This window comes from Monoraphidium neglectum (assembly GCF_000611645.1).
Source record: "Monoraphidium neglectum strain SAG 48.87 unplaced genomic scaffold scaffold00427, whole genome shotgun sequence".
NCBI lineage: Eukaryota > Viridiplantae > Chlorophyta > Chlorophyceae > Sphaeropleales > Selenastraceae > Monoraphidium > Monoraphidium neglectum.
This window is the reverse complement of record NW_014013201.1, coordinates 15979-28639: the sequence shown is the minus strand read 5'-3', so window position 1 is coordinate 28639 and position 12661 is coordinate 15979. Positions and strand designations below refer to the sequence as shown.

The 12661-nt window shown below is 68.5% G+C and overlaps 3 protein-coding genes across 3 annotated transcripts in view; 1 reads left to right on the top strand and 2 right to left on the bottom strand.

Annotated features, from left to right (window-relative positions):
• Window positions 1-237: 237 nt before the first annotated feature.
• Window positions 238-2438, bottom strand: MNEG_3406 (F-box protein; the record flags this gene model as incomplete). The annotated part of the gene is made up of 6 exons (XM_014048121.1): window positions 238-240; window positions 451-525; window positions 728-838; window positions 1145-1442; window positions 1756-1863; window positions 2119-2438. 6 exons carry the CDS (start codon window positions 2436-2438, stop codon window positions 238-240), a joined length of 915 nt encoding a protein of 304 aa, XP_013903575.1.
• A 1706-nt stretch (window positions 2439-4144) lies between these two features.
• Window positions 4145-7566, top strand: MNEG_3405 (hypothetical protein; the record flags this gene model as incomplete). The annotated part of the gene is made up of 10 exons (XM_014048120.1): window positions 4145-4273; window positions 4506-4625; window positions 4870-5009; window positions 5162-5255; window positions 5472-5592; window positions 5708-5916; window positions 6165-6355; window positions 6535-6681; window positions 7038-7135; window positions 7424-7566. 10 exons carry the CDS (start codon window positions 4145-4147, stop codon window positions 7564-7566), a joined length of 1392 nt encoding a protein of 463 aa, XP_013903574.1.
• Window positions 7567-9459: 1893 nt separating this feature from the next.
• The window catches only part of MNEG_3404 (hypothetical protein), a gene marked incomplete at both ends in the record, with an annotated part of 5792 nt that continues 2590 nt past the window's right edge, over window positions 9460-12661 (bottom strand). The window contains 5 exons of the mRNA XM_014048119.1: window positions 9460-9944; window positions 10144-11042; window positions 11172-11248; window positions 11556-11963; window positions 12191-12625. Of these exons, the coding sequence (XP_013903573.1) occupies window positions 9460-9944; window positions 10144-11042; window positions 11172-11248; window positions 11556-11963; window positions 12191-12625 (2304 nt within the window). The remainder of the gene's footprint in view (window positions 9945-10143; window positions 11043-11171; window positions 11249-11555; window positions 11964-12190; window positions 12626-12661) is intronic.

Here is a 12661-nt window from a genome sequence, read left to right as displayed (position 1 = left end):
CCCCCGGCCCCACACCCCCGCCGGCCGTACCGCCCCAGCTTGGCGGCTGAGGTGGCGTGTAAAATGCGACCTGCTCGCCGGCGGCGCTGCGAGTCCAGGTCACCTCTGCATCAGGGGGCGGCTGCGGCTGTGTGCCGAGGGTCTTGAGGATGACCGAGAGTGACGTCACCGTCTTGCCGAGCCCCTGCAGGGGGCCGAGGGAGGGTTACAAAGTGCGAGAGTCTTTGAAACGAGGGCTCACTGAGGGTCGGCACGTGGCTCGCCAGGCAGCGGGGGGTTGGGCCGTGGGCGGGGCGCGATGCGGCGTGCGCGTCGAAAGCGAAAAGCGGGGTGGCACGAGCAGCAAAAAGAGACAGCGTCTGCACGCCAGGATGCACGTTGTGGGATTGATTGCGAGGGAGCAGGGCAGCCCACACCACCTGCCCCGCCGGCCTCACTGCCCGGCCTTACCGGCTCATCGCAAAAGAAGCCGCCCCGTACGTCGCTCATCTGCGGCGGCGAGTCCACAGACAGCTCCCCTGTCACCTAGGGAATGGGCGGATCCAGGGGTTTCAAGGGGTTCCGGCGGTTTCAAGCCGAGATGAGGCGCAGGGGGCTTAGTGACGCCCACGGCACGGGGCGCCGCACGGCGCGCGCGCGGTGTGGCGTGGACGCGGGGCGCGCGCGGGCGCGCGTGCACGGCGCCGGCGGGCGTCGAGGGGCGGCGCGTTCGAAAGCGGAAACTCACCTGGTTTACGAAGAGGCGCAGGCCGCTGGAGGTGACGAGGCGGCGAACAAAGGGGTGAGGTGCCCCCGCGCCGGGCGCCTCGCGCGCGGCCATCCAGCGCAGCGCGCGGCGCTGCCGGGCGGGGGCGACGAGGGGCACGGCAACGCCCGTCAGAAGGGCGCGCGGCGCAGGTGAGGGCGGCGCCGGGCCCAGCGGCTGCAATGGCGGCGGCGTCGCGGGGGCCCCTGCTGCGGCCCCCGCCTCACGCCACCGCCCCGACGAACCTCCACGAACCCTCATCTTAGCCCCAGGCTCCACACGAGCCGCCGCCTGCCCCCAACCCATGCCCTCCCTGCCACGAGGCTCGTGCTGACCCCACCCAAACCCCCGCCCCCAGGCTCCCCGACCCCATGCTCTTTCCCCACGCGGCGCCCCAACCTGGTGGGGATACAGCGTCAGCTTCAGCCCCGGCACCGCCCCGCAGTCCAGGCGCCGCAGCAGCCGGCACGCCGCGGCGGCGCGCGCCAGGTCGCGCGGCGGCAGCCGGGAGAGCACAGCGGACAGCGCCTCGTCGGGCAGATCTGCGATGCTGCTGCCGCCGCGCGGCGCCGCGCCGCCCGGGCCGCCGTCGGCGCCGCCGTCGCCTTCGACGTCGGGGGGGCCGGCCGCGGGGGGAGGGCCGTCCCCGAGCAGCGAGGCTGTCAGGGACGGCAGCTCTTGGAAGCAGCCCAAGAGGCTGCAATGGGGATAGAGCGGTTGGTGGGCGGCACGCGTGGGGAATAGCAAAGCCAACAGGCCCAGGCAGGTGTGGCAGCCAGAGGGGCATGGGGAAGGGGTTAGGTCAGAGGCAGGCGTAGGGTGCATGTGGCATGCCTCCCTGGGCAGGGCATGCGTCCCCAGATGCTGGCCCCGCTTCAAGCCCACAGGCGCATGTGTACACATATCATGCAGACAGGGCGCTTGCCACACCCCGCCACGATGTTATCCATGATGGGATCTAAAACCTAAGTATTGATTTGAAGTGTGATTGATCCATGATCCAAACAGACCTGTAGTGCTGTGCCTCCTCATGTTCCGTCGCAAACCGCGGCCCGTCGCCGTCGCGCAGCAGCTGCTCGGCAGCTGCAGCGGCGTCCGCCCCAACTGGCAGGATGTGCCTGGGCCGCGCAAGTGCAAGGCGCCTCGCATGGTCACATGCGTTGCCACTCGCATGCAAGGCACGTGCTGCTGGTTATGCATGCAGCCGCATGAGGCTCCCACCAACACCTCGCTCAACGGGCCGGCCCGCTTCAGTCCCCTCAGATATCACTGCAGGCGCCAGGCCGACGCTCGGTATCAAGCCCGGCCCTCCCGACGCGCCGCGCCGTGTGGCGCCGCGCCGCCCCGAGCTCAACCCCGCTCGCGCCGCGCACCTCCACACCAGCGCCGCCTTTGGCCCCTTGCTCCACGTGTTGAGCGCGCGCTCCCACAGCTGCTGCGCCCTTACAGGCCCAATCCCCAGCTGCAGCAGCACCACCCCCAGCACCCCGCCCTCCGCCAGCTCAGCGGCCCCCGCGCCGCCATCCACTAAGTTCCCAGCTTGATGCACATCCCTGCTGTCCGCCCCGCCGCCGCCGCTGCCGCCGCGCCGCGCGGGGCCGGGCAGCGCATCGGCAGCAGGCGCCGCGGGCGCCGTGGTGTGCGGCACGGCGATTGCGCTGCATGTGTGGATCAACCGCTCGTGGGACACCATGCGGGCCGCGGCATCCAGCAGGGCCGCGGCGCTTGGGTTGGCTGGCAGCAGCTCGAGCGGCTCGGGCGCAGCTTCGAGACCAGCGCCCCCGCCCGTCCTAGCACCGGCGCCGGCGCCGTCGTCGGCGGGCCTGTTTGCAGTATCAGTGCCGTTGATTTGAGAGTGTATTCTGCGCTTCAAACAGGCGACTGGCAAGCTTGCATCTGGGCATGGCGGGCGCGCACTGGACCCCGCCGCTGACCACCTTGCGATTGCCGCCCACACACATCCACTCATTATGCGCACCATTGTGCATGAAGCTTTCCAGCTTCAAGGTATACCGTTGCTCCATCGATGCGCTGCGTCAAGCGCACGGCGATCAATACCTGGCCCAGCTCCTGCACAACCATCAGACTATGACATGGTATTCTTTGAATAGAAACCTTGCTTATAGTATGTGATCTGCAAAGCTCTTTGTCCTATTATATGATCTTGTTGCGGTGTCACCGTCACGAGTGCCCACGCCTCCCAACAACTTCCACTTGTTCAGTTGAGTTGCTCGCACAGTATATTGACATTATCAACCATTTACCGTCTTGTGCCGCTTTTCGTCTGCCCGCCCAGCGGTTTCGGTCGCTGATGCAGCTGTCAATGTCCCCGGCGTGCCAGTCGATATTGTATTGACAATTAAAAGAATCGTGGCCTACACTTATATGCAGTCATGACATATGCTGCCGTGAAGCCCGCGCATCAGCAAACTGCTGCACGGGTGTCCAGCGGGTCCGGTTGATCGCACACTCGCCGTAGAGGTGCATATGAGAGGGCATAAATGCATCGTGTTGATAGTATTGGCCTGGCTGTTGCTCGCGCTGGTGGTGCCCGCGCAGCTGGCGAGCGCAGCGATCGGATGGCGCCCCGACGCGGAAAGCGCCGCGGAGGGCTCCCGGGCCGCCCCGTCGCGACCGGCAGAGGTTGAAGATGCTGAGGATGCCAGAGAGCAGCGCCCCTGGAGCGCATACGACCGCCTGAAGGTGGTCAATGTGGAGTCTGCCAACGTGGGCAAGGCGCTGTATGACGTGCTGCGACATGAGTGAGCGCGGCGCTGTCTAGCACTTGCCGCGCCGCACAATCTTCCACTGCACTTGTGAACATCTTGCGGATGATTGCCCCTGCACGCATTGGACGGGGCATGCAGATGCGCTTGCCTGCGTGGTTGAGTTTGAATGGCACCTGGGCGTAACGGGCACTGCAGCAGCGACCACAACGGCGTGAGGATGGGACAAACGGCAGGGCATGCGCCCAGCCTGCAGCTGCACCTGCTTTCCGCGCATGGGGCGCGTGCGTTTACCCATCGGCAGGTTCAGTGTCGACCGCCACCAGCTGCAGCGGTCCCTGAGCTACCTGGGGCCGCACCCGCGGCTGCGGCGGCTGGTCGGCCGGATGCTCAAAGCTGGGGACGAGACCTTCAGGGTCGGGGTGGTTGGGGGATCCATCAGCTACGGCCACGGTGAGGGGCTGGCAAAGCAGAGGTTGAACCCGGCATTCACGAAGAATCGTCTGCTGTATCAAACCCAACGCCAGCCTCGCCGTCGGCTTCTGCACCACCAGCCAGCCGCACCCTCTCCGCCACGCACCCTTCCCACTCCCCTCTGTGCGCCCCCCCCCCCGCCCCAAAAGGAGCCTCTCAGGCTGGCTCCACGGATTGGTTTGCCCTGGTGCAGAAGTGGATGCACCGCGCCTTCCCCGCCGCGCGCCTGGACTTCCACAACGGCTGCGTGCCCGCCACGCCGGCCGCGTTCATGACCCTGTGCCTGGAGCACTACCTGGACCCCCTGGCCGACCTCGTGTTTGTCGAGGTGAGAAAAGGTATTGATCGTATATCTGAAGCATGCACTTTATGTTTGATGATGGCAGCTCTGCGTAGGGTGCGGCGGGGGCGTTCGAGGGCAGCAGCCTCACACCCTACAGCAGCTTTGCCCCTGCTCTGCCCGCCCTGCCTGCGCTCCCAGCCCGGGCCAACCACCGATACCGCAATTGTGAAGCCTCGCGCCGCTTTGACGACCGCCGTCCAAACCTTTGCGCCTGCAGTACGTGCTGAACGACGGGATGGAGGACCGCGTGATGCACAACAGGCGCGTGCGCATATACGAGCGCCTGGTGCGCCGCATACTGGACCAGGCGCACTCGCCAGCAGTAATCCTCGTGAATGTGAGTGGCTGTGCGGCTGCCGATTGGCTGGTGCACAGCTCCACTTTTACTGACACGCGCTGCGTGGCTTTGCGCCCTGCTAGACTCATGCATGTGCATGTGCGTACACTCATGTGAATGTTAGTGTATGTCCACATGCATGATTGTGCGCGTGTATGAGCGCACGGGTGCATGTACGCATGTTTTTGGATGCGCGCATGCGCACGTCATGCTGATGTCATCATCGCTCCCGACCCTCCCCAAGGTCGGCACCCACGGCATGTTCCACGACCGCGAGTACGTCAGCGACGCCGGGAAGCTCGAGTGGCGCCCCTTTCACCACACACTGGAGGACCTTTATGGCGCAGTGGCCCAGTACTACGACCTCTCAGTGGTCTCTTTCAGGTGACCATGCAGCACATCCTTGAGCAACATCTTTCAATTGCAGGTCCAGGTCGACGCTGCGTGGCGGCTGGGCCGCAGATTCGAGCGGGATCCTGCTGCCTCGGCTGACGTTGCTCCCCTCGTGCCCCTGGCACGCACCCTCCGCCGAGCAGGAATGCGATCTACAACCTGGGCCAGTCGAGCGACTACCATTTTGACAAGTACCTAAAGGGAGATTTCATACACCCAAACGATGCTGGGCACAAGGTGCGCGGGCTCCCGCTCCGCTTCCGAGCGTCGGGGCCCAGGCGCGCCTGTGGGGAAAGAGGGAGCCGACCGACAGGTGACAGCCTCAATGCTGCACCCGACAGCCAAACGTTTGAGCCGCCGCGAGGCAAAATCCGAATCATGCATGAACAAATGCATCGAAATAGCATTTCATATGAGCGGCTCAACCCCTCCTGATTGCGCCGCGGCCTGCAGGTTATGGCGGACATGGTGGTCCACCTGCTGCAGGAGGTGGCGCTGGGGCTGGCCCTGTGGCCGATGACGTTCGCTGACGAGGCGGCGGCGCTGCGGAAGCTGCCAGACCCAATGTACCCGGGTGAGCGGGTGGGGCTCACGTTTGCTGTTGGTTCCGTGGTTTGCCTGCACCCAAGCAGTTGCCTCGGCCGGGGCTTTGGCAACCAGGCGCTTTGTGAGCATGCATGCGCGACCAGGGGTCGCCTTCGCGCAAGCGCCCTCGCGCCACCCTGGCTTTGGGGCCGCCGCAGGCAACCACCCGTCCCTGCGGCGGGTGTGCTTCCACGCCGAAGACTTCCCGACCACCGTCGTCGGCCATGACCACGGATGGGAGTGGGTGAACGAGGCGACGGACGCGTCTCCCAAGTGGGGCTTTGTCTCCAAGACCCCGGGGTCCGCTTTGAGGGTGAGCCACGGCGACTAGGATCGGCAGGGCGCGAAGTGCGCGACCACGCCGGTCAGGCAGATATGCCGAAATTTCAAGATGTGCGCATGCCCCACAGGGTACGCGCGCCCCGCGCGCCAGTGCCTGCAGCCACGCGGTCACGCATCCAGCAGCCTTAGTTGCCGCTGGCCATACCGCCGCCGGCGTTCTTGCCACCATTGGATAAGTAACGACGGGGGTCAACGTTTGGGATGCGTGCCACCATGCAGGTGCGCCTGGACACATCGCTTGCGGTGGTCGACCCAGGCGCCCTCATCCACCAAGCCCCCATCGACTCGGGCGCCGCCGCCCCTGCTGGCGGCGGCGCCGCGGCGGCGGCGGCGGCCAAGCTCAAGCACACCGCGGTGGTCATATTTTCCTACCTCAAGAGCTACGAGCAGATGGGAAAGGCAGTGTTCAGGTTTGCTGCGTGCGGCCTGGTCCCGGTGCCCCGCGGCTTTCGTGCATGGAGTTGTCATGTCGGCATCAGCGAAGCCGCAACCGACGCCCTCGAGCGGCCGGGTGCGGCCCCGAGAAGCCGCGGCCTCTGAAGTCGCTGCGTCTCCCTCTTGCTGCCCTGCTTTGATGTGCGCTGCGCAGGTGCGAGTCGGGCTGCAGCTGCAACCCGCGCCACGCAGACGGCTTCACAGAGCTGCCTGAGTCGACCATCTACTTTGTGCAGCTGCACACGACGCCGTCCAGGAACTGCACCCTGGTGGTCGTGAACGACAGCGAGCCCGGCGGCAAGTGAGCCAGCGCGTCCTGCAGAGCGCGGCCCAGGGGACGCGCCGCAGTGTGTTGTGACAAGCATACAGCTCGCACTGCATCCTCTGCCAGTGGCACCCGCAGCGCCGACGGCGGCCAGCCCGACTCGTGCATAGAGTCTGGTGAAGCCTCGCATGAATTTCTGGGCTGGTCGAGCATGTACCTGTATTAGGCTAGTTGAGCATGCGTGCCAAAGAGCGCAGCGGCGCTCGCGGTTGCTCGCGAGTATCCTTGGGGTTGCGGAGGCCCCCCGCTGGGGCCTCGCGCCGAGTGCATGCGGAGGTCCCGCACGCGTGCCGCGTGCTCCGACACTGCGCCTGCTGCGCCGGGGCGCGCAGGGACACCAAGTTCAAGGTGACGGGGGTCATGGTCAACATGGTCAACGACGCGACAAAGGACCTCAACGAGGCCGACTTTGCAGAGGACTGGCCGCAGTGTGGGTGCCGTTTGAACGTGGGGCGTGCGTCGAGCGTATGGATCGGTCGTCCTACGTGGGATGACTGATTGAGGGCTTTTTGTGCGCTTGTGAGGGCAGGCATGGTGTGAGTCTTGTGCCGCGACATGGTTGCTTGTGCGGCAAGCGGCGCAAATAGCGAGCCAGTGTTTGAGGGACCTCCTGGTGAAGAGCAATGTGACAAGCCCCAGGTGTCAAGCATTGCTTGCTTCTCGAACTCGGCTCTCGGCGCACCCCAAGTTCACCTTTCCTTACCCTGCACCCTCGCAGATGGCGTCGGGGGCGTGCAGACGCTGCCGCGGGAGTTCAAGCTCCATGTGGCCGCCCGCGGCACCAAGCCCGGCGACGCGCGGCACCGCCTGAAGGGGCGCGGCCGCCTGGGGCCCCGCGAGCGCGCCGCGGCTCACCTCTGACTGGACGCCTCGCTGGCCAAGCGCCCGATGCCGCCGCTGTCGACACGCTTATGTAAATTATGTGTACAGTCAGTGCGTCAGCGCCCGCCCGCCCCCGAGGCAAACCCCTGTTGCTTTGCGCACACACCACCTGCCGCTGCCTGCGCTGCCGCTGCCCCCCCACACGAGGGACGCCTTGCACAATGCGCCAGGCGTCTTCAACAGGAGGGGGCGCAAGGAATGCGGCGTCCCTCCCCCAAAATGCAGTGTCCTGTTTACAAGTTATCAGTTTGGTTAAGCAATGCGTAGTGCGGGCTGCAAGGTTGCTGCAACCGATTGGGAACGCGGCTGCGGGCAGACCCAGGTGGCTGCCGGCGGGCGCCCTGTCAAACCGCCTCGGCAGGCCAGGGCGCGCGCAGCAATGAGAGGGCCCGCTGCAACGCCGGCGGCACACTGGCCATGCCAGTCGTGCGCCCCATGCTGGCGGCAGTCCCCGTTGAGCTCTTGAACAAGTGCCGGTGTGGCGCCAGCCTGTTCGCCGCACTGCGCTGGACCAGGCAACGCGGGGCGAGCAGCGCGTCGCTGCCACGCAGGCGGCAGCGCCATCAGCGAGGCGCGGCGCGGCGTCCGGGAACGGGGCTGATTGCCGGGTTTGTGCGTCCATATCCACCGCGTTTGGACCTCGTAAAAGGCAGGCAAGACGAGCGACTCTCCCGGCCTTGCAGGCGGCAGGGCTGGGGGCGCCACGTCTGGCGCTGCGGGCACGGCGAGCTTAGCTCTGCCGGGCCCGGCGCGCTGCCTGGGGCGGGGCAATCCGGCGGTGACCGGCAGTGTGTGCGTGTGTGTGTGGAGGAGGGGGGGCGGTTAAGTGCCTTGTATGGCCCACCATGGGTATGTGCAGTTTCTGCTGCGCACGATGCATTGAGTGCAGTTGGAGCGTGAAGCCGGCGAGCAACCCAGGGAGCTGCCCGGGCGATGTGACAGTTTTGAGCAGTGCTGCGCCCCGCGAGGGCACCCGGCCCCGCGCGGGCCCCGTGGTGTTCAGTTTCGCTGTGGGCGCGCCGCGGCCGCGCATCGCCGTTGGGCGGAGGAATGGGGGAGGCTTCGAGAGGGCTGCACGTGGCAGTTGGGCGGCCCCCGCGGGCAGCAGCATCGCCGCCCCCCTTCAGCCTCCCTTTGCAGGCGCCGGGTGCCGGTGCATCAAGTCGGCGCGGGCCATGGTTGGCCTCCAAGCGTGACGTGGGAGCAAAACTCAAAGCCCGGTGCCAGCACAGGCCCCGCGCGAGTGGAAGCTGCGCCCCGTGCTGCAGCAGCGGGGCGGAAGCCGGGCCCCCGAGGTGCCAGGGGCGGCGCCCCAATGTTGGGGGCTGCCGCGCCAGCATGTAGCGAAGCGAGCGAGGCGAGGCGCTCTCGCGCGCGTGCCAAGGAGAGGCGGCCAGGTAAAGAGGGTCGACGAGCCGACATCACTTTGCAGGTTGCATCCAAATCCGGGGTTCACGTGTACGGTAAGGCTCGGGCGGCCCCAAAGCGGCAGCTGTGCGGGGACCTGCGTGCGCAAGGCAAGCTTCGAACCCACCGGCCCGCCATCGGCCAGCCGAGCCTGCGGGGGGCGGAAGGGGCAGGCCCGCGCCGCCCCTCCCCGCCGCGCCCACCCGGCTACTCACAGAGCGGCTAGCGTGGCCAAGGAAGCGTTGCTTCAGTTGAAGCGGCCGGCGCCTAGCGGAGGAGGTGACAAGGCGACAGTGACCCACCAAAACCCGATCAATTATGCGGTGTCGGGCTCGTGCCGCGTGCCCGCGGCCAAAGGGCCCGCGGGCCGCAATCAAGTCGGCCCAGTTTGCAGTTCTCCGGCTGGATCGTCCACCCTAGACGCGCTGAACTTGCGTGTTAACGCAGCCAAGCGGACCGCGGCGGCTAGCGGCCCGGCGCCCCCAAGCCGCCGCCGCCGCCGGGCCCGCCCCCGCCCGCCGGCGCCCCAGGGGGGCGCTGGTACACGAGCGGCCCTCCGTTGGTCCCGCCAAACCGCCGCCGCCGCCCGAGCTCCCGCGAGAGCCAGGACGCGTACGCCGCGGCGCTCTCGCCGTCCCCAGCGCCGCCGGCCGCCGCGTCGGCGCCCGGGCCTGCGCCGGCGGCCGCGGCGCCGGCCTCCTCTAGATACATCTCCCTGAGCCCCGGCAGAATGTCTGCCAGCGACGTGATCGCCGCGTCCGCCACGCCCACGCGCTCCTCGATGCGGCGCCCCTTCCCCTTCGGCTCCTCCCGCGGCAGCAGCGCGGCGCGCGCCGCGAGCGCGGCGGCGGTGACCCACACAATGTCGACGGGATCTGATCCTTTGAACCGGAAGGTGCCCAGGTGGAGGCACCGGAGGTTGACCACGCGCAGCGGCGCGGGAGGCGGGTCTGCGGGGGTGGGGCCGGAGGAAGGGGCGGACGGGGGGACGGGGCCGGTTAGGTGTTCAGTGGGATAGCGTGCGTGCGCGGAGGGGGGATATGGGCGGAGCGCGCATGCGGCCAGTGGGTGCGACAGGAAGCGTGCTGCTAGCCCCGGCCGCGTTTGCCTTGCGCGCATTCGAGAGGCGGCGGCGGCGGCGCCCCTGACCTTGTGCAGCCGGCTTCTGCTGCGCCGGCCCCGGCCGTGGCGGAAGCCCGTGCGGCTCCAAGCCGCCGCCCCCGCCCCCGCCCGCGCCCGCCGCCGCGGCGCCCGTCCAGGAGAGCTGCCGCGGCGCAGCGCGCAGCGAGGGCTGCCGCAGCGACGACAGGTCCGGCGGCGCGGCGCTGGATTGGGATGCCGGCCGGGAGCCGACGGGCCACGGCTGCTCCTCTGGATAGAGGCTGCCCGACCGCAGCCGCCCGAGCGGCGCGCGCGCCCCGCCGCCGACCAGCGGCCCGCCCCCGCCGACGACGCCGCCCCGGATCGCGCTGTGCTTGAGGATCGGGGCCGGGCGCACGAGGCCGTCGGGGCCCGGGCGCGCGCGGGTCAGCTGCGTGCCGGAGAACGTGCGCGCTGCGACGCGCGCTGCAACATCGTCTTCGTCGGCGCCGCCGCCACCCCCGCCGCTGCCGCCTGCGGCGCCAGCGCCTGCGCCGCCTGCGCTGCGTGCCCCGCGGCCGCCGGCCTCGTCCTCGGACCAGCGGACCGAGGGGCGTGACAGCATCGCAGTCATGCTCGCGTACCGCGTGACTAAACCCAGCACCTGCCGCCCGTCCGTATCGCCGTCGGCGTCGCCGCCGCCGCCGCTGCTGCGGGCGCCGAGCCCCAGGCCCGGCGCGCCGGCGCCCGCGCCAAGGCCAAGCGCGCCGGCCGCGGACGTGGGCGGGCCCGGCCCTGCGCTCGAACCCGAGGAGTTGGCGACGCTGGCGCCGCCGGCGCCGAGCGCGAGCGGCGGCGTCGCGCGCAGCAGGCGGGCTACCGCCGCCGCGTCGCGCGCGTGCTCGGGGCGGCCGGCGTCGCCGGGGCCGTAGGGGCGCGCGTCGCTCGAGTCGCCGGCGCGCCAGTCCCTGTGTAGACGAAGGAAGAGCAGCAGACACGTCAGCGTTCCCGGCACCTTCCTGCAAGGCCCGTAATCGCTGCAATTGCCCCCTCCCGTTCCTGTCCCACCCACAACCCCAGCCCCTTGCACGGCCCACCTGAACACCCCTTCAGCTAGGGTTGCCTCTGTCGCCACCTGCCCGCCGTGCGCCGCCGCGTCCATATACCTCGCCGCCTGGCGTTTGTGGGCGGGGGAAGAGCGTTGGGGCGCGGGTGGGGCTTATGGGAGCGCTGGCTGTATGAGCGCCTCATGTAGCAACCCGGGCTGCCTTTGCACGCACTGAAGACAGCACAGACAGATTGGTTCCCATGAACAGGCACACTTGCTTCGCGACTCTTGCTCGCGCATGCACACGCACACGTGGGCACAACACACTTGCGCTCCGTCTGCATCTTCGCCCCCCTGTTCCTCTACCTATCTGTCACACACACACACACACACACACACACACACGCACGCACGCACTCACACACACACGCACCTGATTGACGCTCGCCCCGTGGTAATCGACGCGCCCCACGTGGTCGCACAGGATGCTCCGCGGCACGCCCTCGCACACGCCCATCTTCAGCCGCGGCCCGCGGAACAGCAGCGCGCCGTCTCCTGGCGCGTGCACCTCTGCGAATTCCGGCGTCTCCAAAACCGACGCCGGCCAGGGCGCGTACATGGCAGCCTCTTGCACCAGCAGGCACCACTCCAGCGCGGCGGCGGCGCTCGGGAAGGCGAGCATGTACTTTAGCTCGCCCTCCTGCTCTCGGCAGAGGTAGCCGCCGGGCACCGCGTCGAGCGCGGCGGCCATCACGCGGCGCAGCAGCGGCGCGACCGCGGCGGCCTCGGCGGCGCGGCGCCAGCGCAGGAGCGACTTGGCGCCCTCGACGGCGGCGAACACCTGTGATTGGGAGGACGGGATGCGGAATCTTAAGAGTGTGTGTGCGTGGGTTTTGCTTGTGGGTGTGTTGATGCGTGCGTGTTTATGCGCGCACGAACAAGCGGGCAAGCGACTGCAATCAGGAGTCCAACAGGCAGAGGAGGGAGGTGGGAAGGGGAGGCATACGAGCGCGTGCCCGGCGTGACGCGTACACCCGAGCCGCAACACGGCTGCAGAGGACCCCTTACCATGGTGACGGGCGGTACGTCCCGCTCCGGCTCCAACCCGCCGATCGCCGGCAGGCTGGTGCCCAGCCCCTCTGCAAACTCGGCGCCCGGCGCGTCGAAGAAGCCCCTGTCAGTCTGGCGCCAGCCGTCCTTCACGTTCAACTGGCTCCCCCACGCCTTGGCGCGCTGCGCCAGCCCCGCGGGCAGGACCGAATACACTCGCAGCAGCTGCCGCGCCGGGCGCGCCGCGGCGCCGCGCCCCGGCCGGCCGCCGCCGCGCCCCGTCAGCGATGACTGGGACGGCTGCAGCAGGCGCAGCGCTGCTTCCGCGGCGGCGCGGCCTGTGAAGGACGGCGCTGACAGGGACGGCTTGGACAAGTCGTCCCCGCCCCTGCCGCCCTTGCCGTCCGCAGCCTTGGGCGTCCGTGCGGCCGCATCGCCCTTCGGCGTCCGCGGCTGCGGCTCGCCGCCCGCCGGCGTGGCGGCCGCGGC